At 47.8% G+C, this 24,479-nt stretch overlaps 1 protein-coding gene across 2 annotated transcripts in view; it reads right to left on the reverse strand.

Annotated features, from left to right (window-relative positions):
- Positions 1-24,479, reverse strand: part of pard3ba (par-3 family cell polarity regulator beta a) — a 125,650-nt gene that overhangs the window by 13,444 nt on the left and 87,727 nt on the right. For both annotated transcript variants that reach the window (XM_062380477.1, XM_062380475.1), the window contains 4 exons: positions 23,069-23,179; positions 22,628-22,918; positions 15,011-15,122; positions 74-150 (listed from right to left, as the gene is read on the reverse strand). In XM_062380477.1, coding sequence (XP_062236461.1) covers positions 74-150; positions 15,011-15,122; positions 22,628-22,918; positions 23,069-23,179 — 591 coding nt within the window. The remainder of the gene's footprint in view (positions 1-73; positions 151-15,010; positions 15,123-22,627; positions 22,919-23,068; positions 23,180-24,479) is intronic.

Consider the following 24,479-nt stretch of genomic DNA (forward strand, 5'->3'; position numbering starts at 1 on the left):
GAGGGGCAAGAAGTTATCCATTCATTTCCTGCACTTAAGAATAAAGTACATGCGTGTGTGCATGGGCTCTCACCTGGGCTGGGTGGGGTACTGCCGCTCTGGCTCATCGTAGCGGTGCGCCGGTCGAGATTCAACTCCTCTCACCGCCATCTGTGAGGAGACACGGCACCTTGAATATAAATATGTACACTGGAAAAGGTCAGCGGTTCAATCGCAGTCCAAATTACTTTGAGCAAGGCAATGAGCTCAGTAATAACGCTGCCTTTAAAATACTACACACAAAGTATTTGAAGAGTGTGTGCAGGCCTGTGGTTTGAGTGGACAACACGACCGGGAGAAGTCCTGCAAGGCCCCACATGCAGCAGCATAAACATACGTGACCACATGTCAGCACTGTTCCCCCTCCGCAACACGTGTGTGTACATTTCCTACAAACACACAAGTCATATTTGAAGAAAAAAACGACATTTAAAGTGGTGTTTGGGTAAAGGTCTTTCATCCACACACACACACAGACACACACAGACACACACAAGGAAGGGGCTGATTAAAGCCATGTCCACGCTGGGCCGGATGAATCTGGAGAAGGCAGTTCACTCCGTCTCTGCCGTCTCTCTCTGCTGGTAAACACGACGGTGGACTAAAGGCGTTGTGATCTAATGGCGCTGGACAGTCGCAGCCCGGTGGCACGGCTTGTTCTCAGCAGGATAAGCCTCTGTTCTGTCACCTCCATCTCCTCACAAGGACTTGCACATGGCCGACGAATGGAAGGAAAGGGAATGAATAAATGAGGAGGAAAGAAAACATGGTGGGTCACCAGAAATGGCCCAGATACAAACGCTGCCATCCCGCGTGTTCGGGGCCAGTGGTGATCGGGACACGGAACCACAGTGGCAGGGTTTATGAACTTTACTGCAGCCAAATCTACGAAGGAACATAATAACGCTCTCCTCCACCATCATCAAAACACCAGATGAGGGAAGATCTCTTGGAAGAATCCCCTCAGTCCTCAGATTTATGGGATCTGTGTGGCTCTGCCCTGGAGGCTCGTGGTGATCCCGGTCCCTCACTGAGACTTTCACTTTCCGTCACCAAACGACAGCACAGATACAAAATCGGTTGTTTATTGCCGCTCATTAATGAGACCCCTAAACTCTTCCTGCCACAAGTGGAATCACTTTTCATGCTCACGATATTATCGTTAAAGATAAACATAAAGACGAAGCCAGGACGCCTTTACTGTCTGCTTCTTTGCTCGTGTGCTTTTTGGTGGAAAAGACGAATTTTTCAGGTCATTTTTTCCGGAGAGAAAAACGCATGATAAATGGTCAAATATAAAAACAAAGCTGTGTTTTTAATCTGGTTGCGTAACATGTGGACACGGTCTTCAGTTCACACAATACGCAGAGGGTTTAAACAAACCATGCCTGAAGGCAGAAGAGGAGGGAGGCGGGGGCGGACAGACAGGGAGAGAACATACAGTTTCAATTATCTGCAATCGAGATGCCGGGCTCTCCACATACAAACACGGGCTATTTACTCAAACGGACATTTCATCAGTCAAACACACAATGCACCACTGTAAGCAGAACACACACACACACACACAGACACACACACAAATACACAGGAGAGCTGGTCAAACACACGCCAGCAGCCACATGTACAATAACCCCACATGCACATGTACGCATGAACAAGCAATCGCAGGTTTGACGGAGACGCGTGTGGAAATCTAAAGAGGTAAACAGTCAGGCGTTTGATCCGGGTGGACAAAGTGATGCAACCACACAGACACACACACAGACACACACACACACACCGGGCTATTGCTCTGTTTTGCATGTACGGAGGAGCCTGAACTCACTCTGCATGTCAATGTGGCAGCATTACCTGATATCATTAGTATGTCTCTGTAATGTCGGCGGCTCTAATGTCCCTGAATGGGAGCCAGGAAGTGAAAGCACATCAGGGCCTTGGCAGGGGCAAGAGCCAGTGTGTGTGTGTGTGTGTGTGTGTGTGTGTGTGTATGTTAATATTATGGCAGTCTGGGAGGGTGTGTGTGTCTTTTTGTGCAGGTTTTAATATGATGCCGGGAAGTGAACGCTCCATCTTGTGTGTGTGTGTGTGCTGTGTGTGTGTCTGTGCTGCGCAGGGGACATTATGCATAAAAAAAGCATAATGTGAGGTAAAGGGGACATTAGTCTTAGCAGGACGCCGGGACTCAGGTGGAGGACCTTCTGTGTGCTGAGCGGGGCACAATACATCTTCTGAGTGTGAAGCGAGGGAGGAGGAAAGAAAGGGGGATTGAGGAAGAGAATGATGAGGACAGGAGGAAATGTGTGTTTGTATAATACGAGTGAAATATTGTGTCCTCTGATTGTATTAACATAATGGCCCGCAGCCCGAGGTCTGGATGATCCCTTTATTAGCTCACACACAGATTAAGGATGTCCGTCATGTGGGTGCGATTCAGACGGAAGCCCATTTCCTTCAATTTAGACAACCGGCTTTAGTGCCAGATGATACTCCTTGAAATACACACACACACACACACACACACACACAAGTAAACAAACACGCAGAGGACGACACGGCCTCACCATGGAAACTGGTAAAACAGCGATATGAAATTCATCCAGGTTTCCGTGAAGGCGCCGCGGCCCGGCCCGTGGAATCGAACCGCCCGGTCTCCGCGGCTTCACAGGCGATGACACACACTTGGCCATTCCTGACACGCGGCTGCAGGTTCATGTCCTCATCCTGACACGCTGCTGTGTACATCTACAGTGAGAGCGTGTGTGTGTGTGTGTGTGTGTGTGTGTGTGTGTGTGGTTATCAGTGGAGAAGTTGATGTTTTGTACAGATGGCAGCGGACTGACCACAATACATGCACACACGCACACACGCACATGACGGGGAATTTCCTATTCCTCATTAGTGTCGGGCGGAAAAACTCTGAAAAGACTTTGTGCATTTGCTGCATTTGTGTGTTATTCATACCCAGAGATCTCAGACGTGTTAACACTTTGGCGCGTGTGCAAGTGCGAATGAGCAGAAAGTCACTTTTCCATTTTTTCCAAATTAGACAACCAACGCGCTGACAGAGGCTGACGATAACAATCAGAACACAACACACAAAAAGACTTTGTTACACTTGCTGCGGCAGAGTGCACCTTTCGAGACACTTTCTCAACAAGGGGGGGGGGGGGGGGGGGGGAAATGAGCCTTAATGCATTGGAACAATCTCTCCTGTGAAGTGTTGGATTTTGTGGAGTCACTGCCTTTGCGGCGATGCAGCAGCTGACAAACACTCTGACAGAACGCTTTGGCGACTTCAAGAGTGTGAATGAGCAGAAAGTCACTTTTCCATTTTTCCAAATTAGAAAGCCACGCGTTGACAGTGCCAGATGATAAGCATTGCAACACAACACACACACAGAGACACACAAACACACCAATCTACTCTGGCAGCACAGCTGTCGCATTCATCAGTAAGTATTGCCGCAGCTCAGGAAATGGATTTCTTGGAGCCCTTTTGGCTTTGCTGTAAATGTTCGATGCTCATCTATACAATGAGGCTCAAACGAGAGTCCAAGTGCTTTGACACGATGCCGGAGCAGAGCTTTCATCCCGCGACTGAGATACTCCGATTTGTCTTTTCCAAGCCGCTTCCCTCTGCCGTCTCTTTTCAAATGGCATAATTAGACTCCTGTGTTGCCATCTATTCCTCCTCGCATCCATCCATCCTTTCCCCCCCCCCCCTCTTCCATCCATCTTGGATGCTAATTAAGCATGTGTCTCGGCGCGGCGCCTCCGCCTGGCACCCGGTACCCGCCCTCTGTTGGCAACCTCACCCCCACACTCAGGCACAATACAGAATCCACCCGATATCCATCTTCTCCCTCATCCCTTAAAAAAACGAACTTTGCTGACTTTCTCCAGCGGAGTTGAGGGAACAGACGAGAAGCAGGAGTGCATTGAGCCGGAGGAGACGCTGCTAGAGATGTGGCGTGTGCGTAGGTGGACGCAAGACAAACAACAGCGAGAACTTATGAGCCGCAGAGAGACTAACTACTGCTGCCTCTAGCTGTTAACAGCTGGGAGTATGAACTTGGAATCAGACATTTGCACATGCGTGCACATGCCTGCGTTTGTACAAGTGCACACGTTGTCTCTAAAGAGATCTCTGCTGATACAAGAAGAAATATAATATAATAAAACATCTGGCCTTCGGAAAAATTGTGAAAACAGCTGTTCAAACAGGAAAAGCCTGAAACATTGATGTGTGTCTAACAGCATCTATCTATTTAGATTCTGTCCACAACCTTGAAAAAGCATCTGATTACCTCTATCCATTTTGTTTTGCTGATATTAATTGCATCAGGCTCCGGTCGGGTTCGGATAGAACAGATAGAACAGACAGAATACCAGTCAGTTGTCTCTCAGGCTCGGACTGAAGAAATATTGTGAACTTGGCTTAAAGGGACTGTTGGCTCTGGGCGGAGGTAGTCGCTCTCCTGAGTGCCGGCCTGGTTCTCCCCGTTTTCTCAGAGTCTGCATAAAGCTGATCTCAAGAAAAAGGAAGCTGGTGGAAAACAGATCGTGGCTAAATGTTGGAATATGGGCCACGACTTTTAGTGTCGATAGAGAAAGGGAGAGTAGAGGACTATCTGAGAATAGAAAGCAAGTTAGTCCCTCCATATAGGTGTTGCCATTCTTGATCACTGACGAATAACCAACATAAAAATCTCACAAAGGTCAAAGAGGCTCTTTCATGCTCGTCAGGTCGAGCCTGTTGGCAACACAACAACATTATGCTGGATTAGGAGGCAGTGTGTGTGTGTGTGTGTGTGTGTGTGTGTGTGGATACATCTCGCACAGGAGGCTCACTTTGCCCCCCAGTGAACACTAAACACCCCCACACCTGGACCCCGCTCACTCGGAGCTCGTTAGCAGCAGATGGCTCACACACACACACACACACACACACACACACATGCATCGAACATGTATACACACACACCCACGCACATAGGACCAAAGGTTACACACACTCAGACTGGAATGCAGTCTATTTTGGTAATAGGCCAATCTCCTGGTAATTGTCTTCATTGTTACTGTTTATTTAGGCCTCAACTCTTGACCTCGGAGTCGCTCTTCACATTTACCTACAGTCGGGATCAGACTATCACTTGGATGTGTGTGTGTTCGGCTTAGTTAATCTTTCCTGGTGAGGACTAGCAAGTAGTGTTAAGATAATATTCAACTCCTTAGCGGAGACAACTTTTCTCACTGGCACCGGCTCCACGCGGGCTACTTTATCTGTCCAAATAAAACTTGCTCTGGATTAAACCGTTTACACAAACTCTAAATAGATTGAATGTTGTTTACATGCATCGGAGGAAGCTTGTGTTCTAAACTGATTTATTTACAATGTGCTAAAGCCGCTGGCTCCAAGAGGAAAAACACAATAAGACAGGATATGCAGGACGAGACTATTTGAGAGAAAGTGGCAATTAGCCATGAACATTTTGTGTCCTCTCTTTCTGAGGGGGTGACACAGTTCACACGTGTTCTCACTAGATTGTTCTGAATGTGAACTGTATCATCGGCTCCTGTTGATAAAACCAAATTTGTGAAATTATATTTTATACATACATATATTTTATATACATCTATTATGTTACCGCATCAGTCTGACGTCAACATGCTTCCTAAACCTGTTCCATGTGATTGAGTGTGTGTGTGTGTGTGTGTGTGTGTGTGTGTGTGTGTGTGTGTGTGTGTGTGTGTGTGTGTGTGTGTGTGTGTGTGTGTGTGTGTGTGTGTGTGTGTGGCCATGAACGTGGCCATGGGGTGTTGTTTATTAACTCACTGGGACTGTGTCCCTGTTCCTCTCCCCCTCTGCGGGTTTGTTTGCCTCCCCACTGCTCACTGAAATAACATCCAAATACCCCTGTGAGTGTGTGTGTGTGTGAGTGTGAGTGTGAGTGTGTGTGTGTGTGTGTAGTTGTTTTCATCCATGACTCTCCAGGTCGTGATGGCCAGAGAAGGAATGTCTCTCTCTTACTCGGGGAAGAATTATGTTCAGTGTATTATTTACCAAGCTGTGATGCAACCGTCACACAAAGAATATGTGTGTGTGTTTGTGTGTGTGTGTGTATGTGTGTGTGTGCGTGTGTGTGTGCGTATGTGTTTGAACGTTCCAGTCACACACATGCTGCAGTCATGTGTCCACAGCACAGGTTAAACAGTTCCTGGTTGTCACCTTCCTAAAGGTCACCATTCTGTGACCGTCCATCGGCTTCCTAGATGCTCTGATGTTACTCCCTTCGACACCAGCTCCTCAGTGAGCGGCCGGCTCGGCTTCAGGAAAGTCCAGATTGGTCTCACACAGGGTGCAGACATTCGTCTCTTTGTTTTCAGCCAGTTTCACACACGTCAAGTGACAGAAGCTCTGCTGTCACAGACCCAGACATTAGCGTTCTCACACTTTCAGGGAAATATAAGGATCCACTGTCATCAAGTCCTCCTCGAAAGATAACTCAATGTTCCTCTGAGACACTGTCGGGTACCGAACCCTCTCCTCTCGAATCCAAACACAGAGTTGGTGATGCACTATTGAAGTAAGAGCGAGCGAGCGAGCGAGAGCGAGGAGGAGGAGAACGGGAGATTTCTATCAACTTGCAGACAGATCACACTCTGCAGTTTGCCCGTCGGCCTGAGACAAGCTGTGAGGATAAAGACAGACACCAAATCAGTCCCTGCAGGCCATGGCTGAAACCAGACGGGGAGGCGGGAGAGGAGGCAGCGGGGGGAGGGGGGCAAAAAAATTAAAAACTCCTCACCCGCTCGCTGTGCAGCATTAAAATGAACTTACTTAAAACAAAAGAGAGGCAGGGAGGAGGCAGGGAGGAGGGGGGGGGGACGTGTTGCGCCTCAGGGATGAGCTGCAGAGACGAGGACAGAGAGGAGGGAGTCCGTGGACAGAATCGCTCATTGTGACTTTGAGAAGAGGAAAGGTGCTCCACACAGAACTCTTGATAGCGCTGGTTAGAAAACATAAAGCCGGAAAAGAGATGTTCTCTGTTGTCTTTGTTTCCCGGGAGTGTGAGCCGGGGCCGGTGTGTTTCAGAGCCGGTAAAGGGGCAAAGTGCTCCTGTGTGAGCACCAATCAAACGAGGAGATGAGAGCTAATGGCCAGGAGCCGGCGGTGTGGTGATAGCAAATTACGGAGGGATTATAAAAATGAGTGAATCCTCATTCTCTCCCTCTCTCTGCTCTTTAGCAGAATCAAAGTTGCAAGCGGACTCATCACTGGCGCCTTTGAAAGGAACCATTATAATTAGTGTTTATGATGTTTCCCTTTTATGTTCCTCGAGCAGTGCCCATTCTAAACAGCCACGTTTGTACTACTGCACCCCCCCCAGCCCCCCCAACCCCTCCTGCTGTACAAAGAGCCGTTCGCATCTCAACTCAGTAGGCAGAACTCTGAACTGGAGAATCAGCCGTCATGTGCCAACGTGAATCAGTCGGCATGTAAACGTGTCCTTGGGCAAGACCCCCCCCCCTCCCCTCCCCACGACTGTTGGGGCAGTGCATGAACGGTGTGTGATAGAAAGAGAAGCTTTGTATGAATGGCTGAATGTGACCTTTGAGTGGTCCGTAAGACTAAACGCAAGATATAAAAAGTTCTGTTCAGTCCAAAATTAGTTATGAATAACAGATTGTTGTCTTCAGCTTGCACTCGCATGTATGCATTCAGAGATTCCTCACATTATAGGAAGATACTGCAATGTACAAGTTCAAAGAGAAAACATGCAAGTCATGTAAACCAGAGATATAGAAGAACGGAAGACAAAAACAAAATCACTTTAACAGCTCAGCGACAGAAAATACTTGAGCGAACAACCTGTCGCATAATGTGCCGTCTCCAGACCTTCCTGAAGTTTGAAAGTGCTGCGAGAGGTATTGTTTATTCAGGATTGTTTGTGAGCATATGGCGGCGCAGAGGAGAAGATCAGGCTGCAGGTGGTTCAGAGAAGTTGATACGGGTGTTTTGATTGTGACGGGTGCGAGGCCGTCGCGAGATGATCTCGAGCGCTGGAACCGTTTCTAGCACAGGCTGGAAATGAAAGCTTCTAATCTGCAAACAAATACACACGCGGTTTGAGCTGATGTGAAAACAGAAGAAACAAATAAGCAAGTCCATTTATTTTCAGAATATTCATGAAGCATCAGTTCCTGATAATGCAGCATTCTGGAACACAAAAAGGTATTAGCGCAAAAATTCAATTAAATTTGAATTGCAAAACATGGAATTATCTCACCTCGCTGGCAAACGCCGGAACTAAAACGGGCTCGCAAGGCTGAATTGGGACTAAATGGCTTGTAAGGAGGAACAATCTCTGAAGCACCACTTTCATTTTATAATTATCACCTTAAACCCCGACATTAACAGACTGCAGAGCGCTTCACTGTAAGCTCTACCTCCCGCTTTACCTCTCCTCTGTCATTTCCCCGTCTCTTCAGCCACTGCGTGTTTCAGGAGCTGGTCCCAGTAGCTCGTTTCGGGATTATTCTGGGGTGCATGATCCAAACACTAACTTGTGGTGGGGCCTGTGCAATTAGACGGGGCCAGAATAGAGCTCAGCCTGGTCCAGAGTCAGGGACCAACGGGCAGCCTTTAATCAGCACAGGCCTCCACAGCTGCACTGGGCTATATGTGTGCATGTGCATGTGTGTGTGTGTGTGTGTGTGTTTGTGTGTGTGTGTATGTGTGTGTGTGTGTGTGTGTGTGTGTGTGTGATGTACGTGCAGAGAGGGTGATCTCAGAGGGGGGTGACGAGGACTCCAGGATCAGCGCACTATTTCTTGTAATTACTGAATTACTCATAAAGGTTTATGTCTGTGTCTGTGTGTGTGTTTGTGCTTGCGTGTTTATGTATGTGTGTTTGTGAGAGAGCTTTCTGAAGTGCATTGTGTCTTTTTATGTGTTTGTGGTATGCAACCTCTTAAAGTTCTCTTATAAAACGTGTGTGTGCGAGCATGTTGGTTTGTGTGTAGTTTGTGCTCATAAGTATTGTGTACCCATGCTTTTGATGTGTTCATGAGTATACATGCATTTGTTGTGTGTGTGTGTGTGTGTGTGTGTGTGTGTGTGTGTGTTGGTTAGGGAAGACTTAATTACATTTTCTATATTTGTGAGAATGTTTGTGAAATTAGAAAGCAGGACTTAATGGAACTTGCCTGGTGATCCAAGCACTTCAAATGTGGCTTTATCCATGGGGAATGTGTGTGTGTGTGTGTGTGTGTGTGTGTGTGTGTGTGTGTGTGTGTGTGTCTCAGAGAGAGAGGGGAAGAGAGTCATAGTGGGAGAGATGTTGAGTGATGGTGTGTGGCCAGTTTTCCTCCTCTCGTTCCTCATTAAATCGGTACAGGAGCATCAGTTAAACGTCAAATCTACACACACACACCGAAACGCACACGCACACACACACACACATGGCATATGCTAACCTGATTAACACTAACATTAGACTAACATTAGTGCAGCCTGCTTCAGGGAGACGCCCCCGGACCAGCTGCTCTCTATCTCACTCTCTCTCTCCCTCTATATCTAATTCATCTTCTTTATGAACTGAAACTTCGTCTTAACTAATTAACAAGTCGGACAAGATCGGAAACAACGATACAAGCTTTTTCTTTATAATGTCACGGTAACTCTTAATGACAGGAAAGGATCTGACAGTTGTGGTAGAGAGGAATAAAGAAGTAATTGTATGTGTATGCCATTGTGTTACTGCAGAGTGTGTGTTGTGTGTGCAGCATCAGCAGCTTCATGCAGGATGGAAAGATTTGATTGGCTAAAGGTGAAGAATGTCTCTCTCTCTTGAAGAACTCAGAGAAACAGACAGAAGCTCTACATTTATTCCTTTCTGCTACCTGCTATGTAATTTCATTCACACTTCTCGAATTAAAACATCTTTAATCCCTAATGGGAAATTTCCTTTTCCTTTGTCCCACTGAGCAAAGATTTAATGTCATGCTTAAGGACACTTCAGCAGGAGAGGGGGGGGGGGGGGGGGAGGGGGAGGAGGAGGCGCTCGCTTCCCTCTTCTTCCACCTCAGCTTCATCTTTCCACCTGATTTTATCACCACGTCATTCTCTCCCTTCCCCTCCCCTTCTCCATTCCTTCAGTCGTATATGTCAGTGCCTCCGTGCCATCTGTCTCCTCCTTGTGCCAAGCACCCCCCACGTTAGATGTGCCATTTCTCATCCCCCCCATCTTCGCCCCAAGGCGTCTCTTTACATCTTATTTGCTTCCATGCTGCCCTGTTGCTTTTGTCCTGTTCTCACTTTTCCTTTGTGCTCTTTCTCCCAATCACATCCAGTGTTCTCTTTCACCAATGCACTTCCTGGTCCATTTCGCCGGGCCTCCTCGCTGCCACTCCCATTCCTCCTCATTTACTTAAATCCCTCATTCCATTTCCTTGCCCTCGGGCCCCCTCCTCTCAGCTTCTGCCGGGATACGCTTCTTTTTCTTGCAGCTTCCCCTAAACAGTGGGCGCACAGCGGGAGCAGCCTGCCAGCACATGCATTACACCTGCGCTCTGTGTGAGTCGGTGTCTACACTGGGAGAGACAGGAGTCGGAATTGTGCGCGGCAGAAGGTGTCGGCGAGAGCGGTGGCGGCAAGTCACTGGGACGCAGTGGGAGCTCGGTAATCGCACCAGTAAACAAAAGCAAAATATCCATATGTAAACACAAAGTGCCTGCAGACGTGTCTTTGGAAAAAGTGCTGCTGGTGATAACTAGTTCACAGGCGAATACGGTCACATTCATTAGGACTGTGGGCGAAAACAACTACACAACACCGGGGCTTTTGCCTGTGGGCATGAAGAACCCTACAAAGATCCCCGGTGCCTTAGTGTGTGTGTGTAGGCCATCTATCACCGTGACAGGCCGGTGCGTGTTTACTTAATGATGTGGGGGTTTATTTATGAAGTGATGGCCGACGTGTGGGAGGGGAGAGAAAAAGTGAGGGAGCGAGGGGGGGGGGGGGGGGGGGGGCAAGAGATTGAGACAGCCCGAGGATGTGACATTAAAACATCATCAAGGTGATGGATGTCCGCACGCATGGCATTAGAGAGAAATACAAAAAAACAGCTGTGCGGCGGATGACAAGTGGTATCTGGACTTACGAGTTTCTCTCTCTCTCTGTTTGTGTGTGTGTGTGTGTGTGTGTGTGTGTGTGTCTTTCGTAATGACTGCGGAGTGTGTAGTCGCGCGTGTGGTTCTCTGTGACTCCTGTGTTCATTTGGGTGTCACATGTGCTGCCAGCGTTGTTTACGATTCACAGGGTAATGAGTTGAAGATAAGATGCATGAGTTTGTGTGTGTGTGTGTGTGTGTGTGTGTGTGTGTGTGTGTGTGTGTGTTCCTCCGACACCAGGACAGCAAACAAGCCTCCACTCCACTGGCCCTGTTATGCAGCCGTAATGCACATACAGCAAACTTGCATTATGATAAACATTTCATGACCAGAGGGGAGACAGACCCATGTGAGGCTCCCTGGACGTTCAGCTGCATCACAGAGCGGGGGGGATAAGTGACTCTTGTCAGGGCGACTGCAGACGATGCACAGGGACAACCACAAGGGGGCAAAGGGGCAACGAGGGGAATGAATGAAAGAATGAAGTAGTTTCCTTCAGGGTAAGAAAACCCACTAAAGAGGAGATGACCTGTCTTTTAACACTCGATTTAAAAAGGCTCCTGACGGAAAATGGGCACGGTGGGAACGGACTCCATTTTCCAAAACCCAGCCTCAATCCAGAGTAGAGCTGGAAGGACGTATGTACGATGCTAGGAGAAATAGTGACATATAAGGTCATGAGCCACATCAATCCACAAACATTCTTGGATTTCGATTTTAAAGGCAATTTAAAAAGATAGGATTTGGTTGCATCATGGGAAATGTAGGCCCAAGCTTTTCGGGAGCTTTAACGTTACAAGAAAGTGAAATAATAAAAGACTTTAAGACGGTGATGAATATAACAACAATAGGGCGTCGGGTGTGAAAAGTTATTCCAGACTTAACCTTACGGAACAAAGGAGTCTATAAAAAGACTTAATTAGCCATCAGGATGTTACAGAGAGCCTATGATTAGCATATAGAGAAAACAGACAGAGAGAGAGGGACAGTGTGATTGTCATAATTACAAGTGTGACCTATTCACAGACAGGGAACACGAGGGGAAGGGTCAAATTAGAGAGGGAGAGACGGACGGAGACGGAGGGAGATGAGAGGTGGAGGAAAGAAATGAGGACGGGGACATGAGGTTCTTATGAAACTAGATTTAAGTGCACACACACACACACACACACACACACACACTCACACTCACTCACACAAAAAAGCCAGTGACACCCACATAAAAGCTTCTTGCCTCACACACCCTCCACATCCAGATCATGCAGATAAATGGCTGCTGAAAGAATAAACAGAGCCATAAGGAGATATCGTAATCGCTGCCTTTTATCCCTGCTTTTTGCTTATGTCAGCTCGGGTTAGCGTGTTACCCAGCATCCTTTAGCTGAACAAATATAGACCCACACACACACTCAGCTCCTCTTTCAACCACACACACACACAAACACACACCACTCGGGGAGCGAGAATGGTGGCTCCTGGCCTTGTGTGGAGAGCTTTGAAAACCTTTTCAACCGTTCAAGGCTACAGAAATGGCCGGCCATAAAAGAGCATCGGCGGCGGCAGCAGCCTGGTGATGGTGGCGGCGGTAGCAGCAGCTGTTAAATGGCTGATCACACAAGGCCGAGGCGAGTGAGTGCCGAGCTCAAGTGGTCTGCGTTTCGACTCCTCACGTATCGTACAGGGAGAGAGAAAAGGTAGATGTGTGCTGATGAATTAAAAGGAGTGGACGATGATAACTCCATCTTGTCAGCCACACAAAAAGTCGTATTCCATGCAAATATTTTCAGTAAGAATAGAAACATTCAGTTTCAAGTGGAAGGTGCTTTTATTTTGTCATCCTAAAACGTAAAGTAAGTCTTGTGTGTGTGTGTTTCCTCCTGATCTCCACAGCTAGAGGATTCTGGGTAACGTAAACCCTCGCCGACATAAACACAAAGTGAGGATGAAACGCTCAGACTGTGGTCAGGACATCTATTCACGTCTCTGCTTACTCTTCGGTGGTCGACTCTCTCCAGGGCGTTTGTGTGTGTGTCTGTGTCTGCGTGAGCTTTGTACAGTGGCCCTTTTTGTGTTATTTCAAAAAGTATTTACATTACATTACAGCCCGAGTGTAATTCACCTACGACAGTCTCTCATAACGCGGTGTCATCGGATTTTTACAGCTGCCAAAATAAAAGGTGGGAGCAGCTCTGAGGTCGTATAAATGCTGATGCCCTTTTATGAAGTTTCGAAAGCAGGTTGTTTTAACTCACAGTTGATAATGATTAGTTGTATCATCATCAAAAAGAGGCAGGAGTTAAGCATCAAGTGAACATGACACAAGTCAAACGAAATGTGATGTTAAATAGTGAGAAGGATTTATTTTGTTAAAATGTTAGGGATCGTTCAGACCGATTGCAGGAAGTTGAGACAGAATAAAACAGAAGAAGAAGAAGAAAAACTAGCGGGGGTGGCTTGTTGTCTTCGCCTCCAACAGAAAAAAATAAATATGTACACTCAATTCTAAATATATAACATTTTTAACACTTTCAGTTGTCCTTCATCATTCCATTATCATCTTTCTCTCTTTTTTTTCACCCCATGTAACTTCCCAGATGTTTTACTGTTTCACTTTCTATTCTCGCTCTGCCTGTGTGCATGTGTGTATGATTGCTGGTGGGGTGTTTCATTATCGGGTTCCTCGGGGGAGGAGCCCACCGCTGGGTTCCTCTGCCGTGGACACCGCCGCCTGCTTTTCATGAGAGAAAAATAACAATCAGATCAGAGGTTGTCCTTCGCACTCTCTCTACTTTAATTGCATCAGAGTTTTCGGCGCTGACTGATTCCCAGTGAACCCAGGCACAAACGCAGGCTGCACTGGGATGTGTAATGAGTGACGAAGCCCTTCGGGCAGAGCAAGCAGCCGCGGTGTGTGTCTGCGAGCGCCTAATGAAGCCTGGTTCTCTGGGCTTCATTGCTCAATAAACAGAGAGTCTAATAAGCGAGGAAGCGAGCACAGCAGGACGCAGGTTGTGTCAGGTGATTGAGTATCGGAGATGCCATCAGTAAATCCATCCCATATTTCCCAGAAGCCTCGGATTCTCTCTTTGCTCAGTTGTGTCATTTAATGAAAAATAAATCTTGTTCTGAGGAAATGACTTTGCAAATCGCCGCGGCCACTTTCGCCGATTCTGACTCGGATCAAAATGTGATTTTCTGCATCCTTGGGCTCACTATTAAAGAAATCCCATTTTAAAATGGCTGATAAATGGCTATCGATTTCCATGGCGAGTATGCTGAGTTCAGGAGAGTGCGGAGGTAAATGAAATGATTCCTCGGGCTGGATCAATACAGGTTCAGGGACATTTAGCGCTGCAGCTTGGCTCGGAGAGGCAGCGGCAGTACAGTGAGTGGCTTCAGACCGCTGCTGCTCTTTTCCAAAATGAGAGGCAGAAAGCAGGTAGAGCAGGTTGGGAGCAGACAACACTATCATGTTTCCTCACGGAGGCAGGATGAGAGAGAAAAGAAAGGCTGAGGTACAGAGCTGTGTGTATGGAAATGTCACCAGCCTAATAGATCTCTCCATGAACCAAATGAGCAGGAGGGCGGGCGCCGCCTCAGTGACACGCGGCGACTCCAAATGTTAACAAGAGAGCTGGAAATAGACACCGGAGAAAACAGGCCGGCCTCAAAGGAGCGCTGCGGTGCGCCGGAGACACAGACACACACATGTAGTCCAGCTTTTCACTGAGGTTTGAACCAGACACCGAGCACTGGAGGACATTTCCGGGACTACGCTCCCGAGGCCACTCACCCGGTTCGGGTCGTTGTCCAGAGTTCGGCGTCGCGCGGAGTCCAGCTCCTCGTAGACGGGAGCGGCGCGGGTCGGCCGGTACTCCCGACCCCCCCCTTGGAAATGCGGATCACTGTGGAGAGACAGAGAGGAAGGTGTCAACGAAACCAAACAGAAACATTCTGGTGGGAACTGATTTCTAGGATGACTCCATGACTTTGAGGTCCAGATGTTGTCTGTTCATTTTGAGTCTAATTTTCAGCACATCTTCATCTTGTGTTGAATCCACAGGAGTTCTTTGGCGTCGCAGATTCAGCCCCTGACGGTGGAGGAAGACCAGACGGATAATATCAACAAAGTATTACTGCCTCTGCAGAGACATCGGGGCCTCAACTGAACTTTCTGCAGCTTAGAGAGAAAGATATTGAACAGAAATGGTATCAAAACTTTCCATGGATGTGGCTTTTCACTCTAAAAGCCACATGGAGCAGCTGCAGGCAGATGATCCTGCTGAATCCGACCTTTGCAAAGTCACCAAAAGGATGAAAATGTAGAATATATGAGCAAAATGGAAGGGTACTCTGTAGTGTGCACCCCCCTGCCAAGGCCCAACTTATGAAAACACATTTAAATTCACTAGATCCAGGTCCAACACTAAATACGTCTGGTTTTTTTCCTTCAAGATCCATGAATTATTCTCTGAGAAATGTTGAAAGATGCCCTATTTCACAATGTTGTTGATCTTCCCTCTGATCTGGATCTGCGCCAATATTTAATGGATTCTCTTTCCTGACCAATACTGCATCTTTCGTGATAATCCCTCCACTAGTCCTGCTAAATACCAAACGAGAAGGGCACTCACCGGCACCAAGGCTAAAGCAGTTTCCCATTCATTATCTAGACTGTGGTGGCACGCCATATTCAAAATTATTCTGCCACAGTTTCATAATGAACCAAAACATTTAATAACATAGAATAGAAAGAAAACATAACCTCCCGGCCAACAACTTCCGCACTGGAAACAAGTATCTAATATTGACACTGATATGCAGCATGTTGGCTGTTTGAGATACATGTCCTGAGGAAAAGTCAACTTTCCACCCTTTGTCTGCATCTGTAAAAACTCAAAACACAACTAAAACAAGCACACACACACACACACACAGACACACAAGGAGGGCCTTTGTCTGACACGTGAAACACCCACACAGTCTCCATCAGGCGACGCTGCACCGTGCAGTCAAATGCTCCGACCTCCAGGCGGATATTGACCGAGGCGGAGCACAGGAGAGAGAGAGAGCGGGCGGGAGACACAGGGCAGATAGGGAAGTTCATTAGTGAAGTGCGTGGCTCACCTGTTTCAGTCTCTCCTGTGACCCGGCCTTTAATTAGGAACCTGGACGCAGAGTGTGTGTACGTGTCGGTGAAGACGACCTGGGGGCGGTTAGAGTTGTGTATTTCTGCGTCGGGTTGTGTATTGGTACGTGGGGAACTCTGACTTTTTGTTCCCCGACCTAATGCCGCCTGCCTTCGATCCAGCTCAGCGGGCTGAGTCACACACACAGACACACACAGACACACTTGTGGCTGCCGGGTGCGTTGATATGCAGAGTGCTGCTCTCGTTCCGCTGCCGAGTCCCTGTCGGCGCTCGGGGGGGCAGCGCTCGATCCTGATTCGCTGCCACTTGGAAGGAACTTTCCCCCGGAAAAAAGTTTCAGCGGCGCTTCCGAAACGCAGACACACACACTTGTGTTATACAAAGATGGATATCACCAGGCCGTGCTAATTGTTGCTTCTACACATGCAGCCAATCAATAGCGATCTCTGCGTCCTGCGGGTGACCTTCCTGTTCACACTTAATCCCTTGTATCATTTATTTATACTTTTTATTACCCACAAGCCCCTTCTCCACACACACACAAACAAACAGACCCTTGGAGAATGAATGCACAGAGCCAAGACGAGGTTGTTGTTGTTGTTTCTTTTTTTCACGCCACCCCTCTCCTAACCGAAACCCATTAGCCAATCCCTGGGCCCGTAATTAAGGCTGCCATTTTGATGGAGCGTGCACGTCGCTCTCCAAATGAAACAACGCTGTAATTATCTCATTACGCCGCCGCCTCCATCACTGACAACGACAAATATCATCATATTAAGGGATGAAGACAGAGGTTGATTCTGGGGGGAACATCGAGGTGGTGGGAGGGGGGGGCACGTGGTCTGTTCAGAAGCAGTTTGCTACGAGTTGGAAAATTCAGCAGCTTGCGTTACTTAGCAAACAGTGAAAGACGAAGGTGCGACGGACACGTGAGGCTGTATCAACACACGTGTGCGTAGCGTGTGCAGTGTGTGCGGTTGTGTCGTGTTTGGACAGAGACTGGGAGGCACCGGCGTTGTCATCGGCAGCTAATATCCGCTGTTGATCGACATTTTAAACTCCGTGAAATGTCTGAAAACAGCTCAAGCCAAAAGAGACCAATAAGAGACTGTGTTATACAACGATATATTGACTACATTTAAAATATATAAGAGAATCTCTCTCTATATTGATTTCCTTTAGAGAGAAGTTTGAATATGGGATGTACCGAGGTCTCACAGGAGTGTCGCCCTGAGTGCCTGACATGTGAATGCTGTAAACTACGACCAATCAATAACTCAATGAAGCCCTGTTTTGCTGTATCAGCTCGACCACAGAGGTTGATTCCACTCAACTATCACATTTCATCCATATTTCAGAGTATCTGACTCCGCAGGATGATCTGACGGCGCGCTGAGCAAAGGGGGTGTGGGGGGACTGGAAGAGCGGAGGGAGAAGATGAGAATGAGGAATGAAAGACGCGTCAAAAGACAGAACCAGAGCAAAGACGAGGCGGCGGCATCAAGACGGGGACGGGAACTTGGAAAAAGAGCGAACGAAAGAGCGGGAGAGAACTGGAGTGAGAACAAAACCAACCCGTCGAATGAAAGCGAACCGGAGAGAGAGAGAGAGAGAGAGAGAGAGAGAGAGAGAGAGAGAGAGAGAGAGAGAGAGAGAGAGAGAGAGAGAGAGAGAGAGAGAGAGAGAGAGTGTGAGAAAAGCAACTACCCTGTGGTGATCGCCCGTGTGAGGGCAGACTAATTAGGAAGTGTGCACCGCCGCCGCCGGCTGGTTTGGCGACTTTTCCTCGCTGTGGCTAGCTGATTTAAACAAAATACACTGGGGGGGGGATAAAAAGCTCAGGAAGGCAGGTTTTCTCTTTGCCGCCTGCACGCTGGAGGTAAGCACACATCAAAGTGAATGGTCAATGTTTGGTTTCCTGGTGTTATACTGGGAATAGAGTCGGACAGGAACTCAGTGGAGCTCCAAACGGAGACAAAGAGGGTTTTTCCTGTTGAAAGAGAGGCAGCACTTTATCCTCCATCTGTTTCTGAAACCTTCTGGGGAGGACGCTGGCGCGGACTCCAGCCACACCAAACTACAACTGGTCTTTTATAGGGTTGTACTGGTTTTACAGACGTTCTAACTTGACGACACAATGAAACATGTATATGAGAGTCAATTATGAGAATGTCAATTTTCTCATTTTTCAAAGGGGCAATTTAGCAAAATGGCGGGTTTATGGAAGAAATCATCAGAATCAAAAGGTGTAATATCCTGATTTTTAATCCCTTAAATGAAAAAAACTAATTTCCCATGATGCTTAACGATATAATGCTTACATCTTTCAAAATAAAAATTACTTTCTTAGAATATTATAGGGCCTTCGAGAGCAACAACTGTTTCCACTTCTCCAACAAACTGACATTAGTATGTACAATTTATGTTAAGTCCCTTTAAGATAATAACTGAATAATGTTTCCATTTGCAGCTCATGTCTGTGGAAATTTAAAAACGCTGTGATTCGGATATTTGGGATTAAGGGATTTTGTCAGGAGGAATAAATCTCTGCTTTGTTAAACTGATCAAAACATTGGATCCGCTGCCGGTCAAAGGTTTTTAAGAAAACCCCAATTTATAGAAGAGGCCCATTACTCATCATGTATCTGTTTTCTGTTAGGCAACAAGTGCACAGCCATAAAAATCAAACCTGATTAACTCACAATCTAACACCGGCTTCCTGTAACAGCCGGTTTTCATCCGTGTAGCTGGGCATGAATAAAAGAACACTCGGAAGCTGCAGGAATATAAAACAGAAACATTTTAATTGCTCAGAAAGAGACGCAAATGATAAAATAATAAATGCCTGTTGTTTTCAAGAGAACAAGACAGGGCTCAAAAAGGACTTTTTACACTGGCTCCAGCCAAATATTTAAAAAATCATATTTAAGTTATGGTCACGTACACTGGGCTATCTGCTGTGTGTGTCTGTCACCAGGGAAACCAGGCGGGAAAATAACCGTTTGACACACACACCCACACACACTCGCACAAACACACAAGCTAATCCAGACCTGCTGAATGTCAAGCGCCATCGATGCGCCCGACGAAAATGTTTATTTGCACTTGTCAGATGAAAATGAAATCGGTGGCACTCGGGAGCCCCGGCTGCAGCACATCCTGTTCTCTGACGCTGCCGGACGACTGAATCCACAGGAGCAGACATGTGGAAGATGTAATTTCTGAAAAACGTGTGAATTGTCTTAATGCGGTTTCTGCTTTGCACTTGAAACTGTTGCATCGGAATGGAGGGGGTGAAATGGACGGAGGAGAAAAGCAACACCAGACCTTGTTTCTTCTCTTCTGTATATTTAATGTATTAGTCGCACCGGTCTGACGGACTGTTGGCAGAATCCTCGGAGCGTGTTTGCCAATTTGTCGTTTTAGGCTTACAAGCTTCATCTTCCCTCCTCGCTCCTGTTCCCCGAACACAATGGCGCCTTTCTCTAAAAAGCACACCTCTCACAAGTCTTTACCACTCCTGCCCTCTCTCCTTCCTCCTTCATCTCCTCCCTGCCCGTTTCCTGCTCCGGCTACAAAAGAGCGCCTCCTGGCTAATAAAATTTGACAAGCATAGCTAACCTTTTCTCTCCACAGGTCAGCCTCTGGCACGCCGCTAATCAAATGTGACTCCCATCACGGCACACACCTGCCATTGAGGTGCCTAATGAAAATGTCCAACGGTAAATTAGGGAGACGGAGGCGAGGAGTCCACCGGTGGGGCGCTGACGGGGGGGGGAGGAGGTCTCGGTTGGCATAACTATGACAACACGTGAGAAGTGTGCATTGATTCGGATAAAGCCGAATTAACACGAGGGATTTCAGAAGCATCTCTTATATTAAACACATTTCCTCATCGGCATCATTTAGACTGCGTCATGACAGAAACAGATATTAAAGCTTGGCTGCTGCCGCTCTACAAGGACTGCTGATATAAATACACACTCACACACAGAGACACACACACACTGTACATAAACACACAAGTGAGCTCAGACCAATAATTGTCATGCGGTGGTATGAAACTCGCCGGACCACACACACAGCATTGTTGCTAGGTTACACCAGGCTTCCTTGCAGAAATATTACATGTGGGTGGGCCGGCGTGTGCAGGCGGGGGGGGGGGGGGGGGGGCTGCCATGACCGGCTGCTGCCTGTGTCTTTCTCTGAAGACGTGTGCGTCCTCGCCCCAAGCCGCAGGTGGTGGAGTTGGAACGGAAAGAGCCGGCAATGAGGGGAGCATGTCCGGGTTGTGGGATTTGAACCCCGGACACGCACCTGAGGTCGTGTGAGCGGCTGCTCCGGTATTTAAAAGCAGATTCTCCAGAGGGAAGAGCCGCACCTCCGAGCAGGGAGGACTTAAATAGTGTTGTGCATTTATTGGAGACTATTTCCAGTGTTGGAGCATGTAACAGCGTTGACCCTGGTTTGACGACAGCGGGGGGGGGGGGGGGGGGGCGGGACACTTGTCGCTGGTTGTCCACCTACTCACTTCCCTCGCCTGTCAAATAAATGGCTGACGACACAATGACGGTCTACGGCTACACAACAAGTACTTGATATTACACCAGGATGAATTGTTTAGTCGTTTTTCATCATCTTATCAGCTAATATGTTACTTTTCTATTTTCTTCTCCCAGTAAGATGTCCAGTAAAGTGAGCCCATGTGACAGTACGGTGGGAAAACAGTTCGAGACCCACGTCTGAACACATGTGACAGATCTGGTGCAGAATCCAAGGAGACTGCTGGGCCTTGGCGGAGAGACGCCCTCTACTTTCTAGTTGGACTTTTACTTTTGTCAGAGTTAACAAGCCAGAGAAGCCTCCTCATTCATCATGTTAATGCTTAAGACGATCTAATATACATTAGGAGCGACTGGGGGGGGGGTGGACAAGTGACAGTGGAGGAGACGCGGCGACGGAGGGAGAAAGTGAGGAGAGGGAGAAAACAGGCTGGTAATGAAGTACCCACCACTAGTGGATGAGAGCTAAAGTGGTCTAACAGATCTGTCAGCCTGCTAGACTGTGGCTAATTATCCCTCCTCCTCTTTTGTCTGCATCCTCGCCTCTGTCACTTCTTCTCTCTCTCGAATCTAATACGCTTCTCCGTCCCTATCTCTCTTTCTTTCCCCTCCACTTTGGCTCCGTTGTTCCCTTCACTCTTTTCTCTCTCTCTCTCTCTCCTCCTCCCTTCTGTCACTTCTCTCCGTTCCCATCTGTCTCCGTGTCCGTGTCCAAACCTCTCTCCCTCCTCCCCCTGCATCCTCTCTTCCTCTGGATTAGATTGGGTGTCTGGGGCTTAGTTCTTTTTTTTATTTTGATTTGCAAGTCAATAGTAATTTCTCTCAAGAGTTGGAGATGAGGAAAGTTTTCATGTGGGAACAGATCAATTTGCATTAGAGTCAGTTCTAGATTTTCTTCTCTCTCTCTCTCAAAAGAAGCTGCAAGTTTAACTCTGAGGTCCCAGAACAAATTTACAGAATATACTCTAGATGAGAAGCACTTTCATGGCACTACCATAAAAGCCCCCTACCAGGTATTCATACCACTTAAATACAACTGTACGTCAGCAGCGTGATGGTGGCTGATCTGTCGGTTCAGCGAAGGACACACAGGGCGATAGTGTGCGTTTTTCTGAGTGCCTCTCTAGTCTAGTTTGAAACGTGCAGCATCAACACAACACAAGTGTGTAACTCTCCTGGTCCTCCTCAAGAGCGGTGTGGATGTTCATACATATTAATCGTCAATGAACTCCTCAAATGGTCCCGAGTGATTTCAGTAATTCATTCAAATCTATATCTGACTTAAAATTCAGACACGAAGAGAGGGCAGAGGGATGTGTTGTGCTGCGCCTGGAACCTTCTTATATGGATGTGAGTCCATACTCGTGTGCGTGTGTGTGTGCGTGTTTGTGTGTGTGTGTACAGGTGAGAACGTTACTACAGTGAGGGCATGCACTCATGTTTTATGCATTGTCCCACTCGGAAGACCATGAACGCTGATCATTGCGTGGCGTTTGACCTTGTGTGTACACATCTTCATGCACAACATTGTGTATTCACACACAAGCAAAGATGCCAATGCTATACACACATTTACAGACACACACACACACAGATGTATGACTCCTTGAGAGACACAATTAAGAGAGAATCAGCGGTTTGGTCCTCGGAAGTTGATCAAAGACTCTTCCACCTGGCTCTTCCATTCGCTGACTCACCTGTTAGCTGGTGTGCGATGCTGGTTCTGCGGAGCCGGTGACGGTCGGGGCTTGTTGACCTTGGCGTAGAGCCCGTCCAGCTCCTCGGCGGAGGCCAGCAACGGGTTGGGTCCGCCTATTGTTGCCGAAGGGGAGGGCGTGCGACTGATGAACGGCTGAGGCGAGGGCGCCGGGCGGAAGTTGCTGATGCGGGCGTAGTTGGGGTCAGTGTCATCGTCTTCCACGTCGGGGAAGAAGGCCGAGTCGGGGGTGAGGTGGCCGGAGTGAACCTCAGCGTAACGCGGGTCGTAGCTGAGAGAAGAGAGGAGGAGGCACATAGCACAGAGTTAGGTACAAATACATTGTGGAGGATTTACAACTCCTCTATCCTGCTTTTTACGGCCGTTTCTTCAGCACTTTCCTCTTTTGGTTATTGACGGTTCATCTTTGAGTGATTCATACCCATCTCTGGTGTCAGGAGTCCTGCCCAGCTCCTCCTCACTCAGAGCCTCCAGTTTACTCTTGGACGCTTTCGCTGCATCTTTGCTCTTGTCTTCTTTCTTCTTGCCAAACCTGGACGACACAAGAAAAGAGACACTCTGCAATCAGGGAAACTGGAGGTGTGGTTTGGTTTGTGCAGAGCTTATCCCCGCAACTTCCAGTTCCCTTTACTGATCTTGAAACCTCAGGTATGTACTACCCAGGTCTACCGAATGCACTTTTATTTTGGAGGGAAGGATTACGGGCTTCAATGGGAACCTTTTGGAGGCTTTTATGATGAAAAAGTGAACCTCTCTCAAGCAACAGAGCTCACTGGGTTTGATGAAAGAGGCTCTGACTCCAACAAACACACAACACACTCCACGTTGCGTCAGCTTCTCAAGTGTTGACACACACATGCATACAAACATACGCCGGCTCGCCCACTGTCAGGCAGACTCACTCCAACTCCTGTGCGATCGTTAGCGTCTGTGCCTGGAAAACGACTGCTTAATGATAGATATGGGTATTATGTCACAGCAGGGGGCGACAGTGTGAGGGTGTAGTTGTCGCGCTGCACACGGAGCCGGGATATTTTAGCATCGTGTCCAATGGAAGCGTTGCACCGCGGCGCGTTGGGCTCGGCTTATCAACTTTGCCATTACGACCATCATCATCATTATCGCCCTGGAGCTCGGATTCTCTCATTTCGCGGGGACCAATAAACTCGTCACCTCCGCTCGAGTCCTAATGAAGATCTGCGTCGCACTTTCAGGAAATTAACCAAAGCTTTTCCTCGAAATATGTCATATTCCTCACATAATCTTTCCCGCCGGGCCCGCCACACTCTCTCTCTCCCTTCATCTCTCACCACCACCCTACTTCTCTTTCCCTCCGAGCTCCTGCTGAGCCAATCTAACGTCTGTGTTTATCTCATTAACAGCGAGACACTTCTCATTACTGCTACAGGCAGACACGTGGCCTGAATGGTAACCCGCTGGCCTGGCCGGGAGCGGCGCGGGGCTACGGAGCTGAAGTGAAATGCCGGGAAAGGGACGGCACACGGGCCCCGCCGCCATCCTGCGAACCAATTAGTGTTGTTTTTAGTGAACCTGCTCCATTCATTTACTCCCCCGAGGGTTATTGTCGCCAGCGGCAGGTCAAACGCTCGCATTGTTTGTGTGGAGCAGGCGATCAAATGCTTTTCTTATGCGGCGCTTAACACTCAAATCTCCGGTGCACTCCATTTCTGCATTAACTACTAACACGCTGAGCTCTGGCAAACCCCAACCAGAGGAGATATCTAATCACTCAGGCCATACGAACAGGTAGTGGTCTTAGAACATGTGTGTGCCAGTGTAAACAGGAAGTAGAGTGTCTACTCTGGTATGTG

This window comes from Platichthys flesus, chromosome 22 (assembly GCF_949316205.1).
Source record: "Platichthys flesus chromosome 22, fPlaFle2.1, whole genome shotgun sequence".
NCBI lineage: Eukaryota > Metazoa > Chordata > Actinopteri > Pleuronectiformes > Pleuronectidae > Platichthys > Platichthys flesus.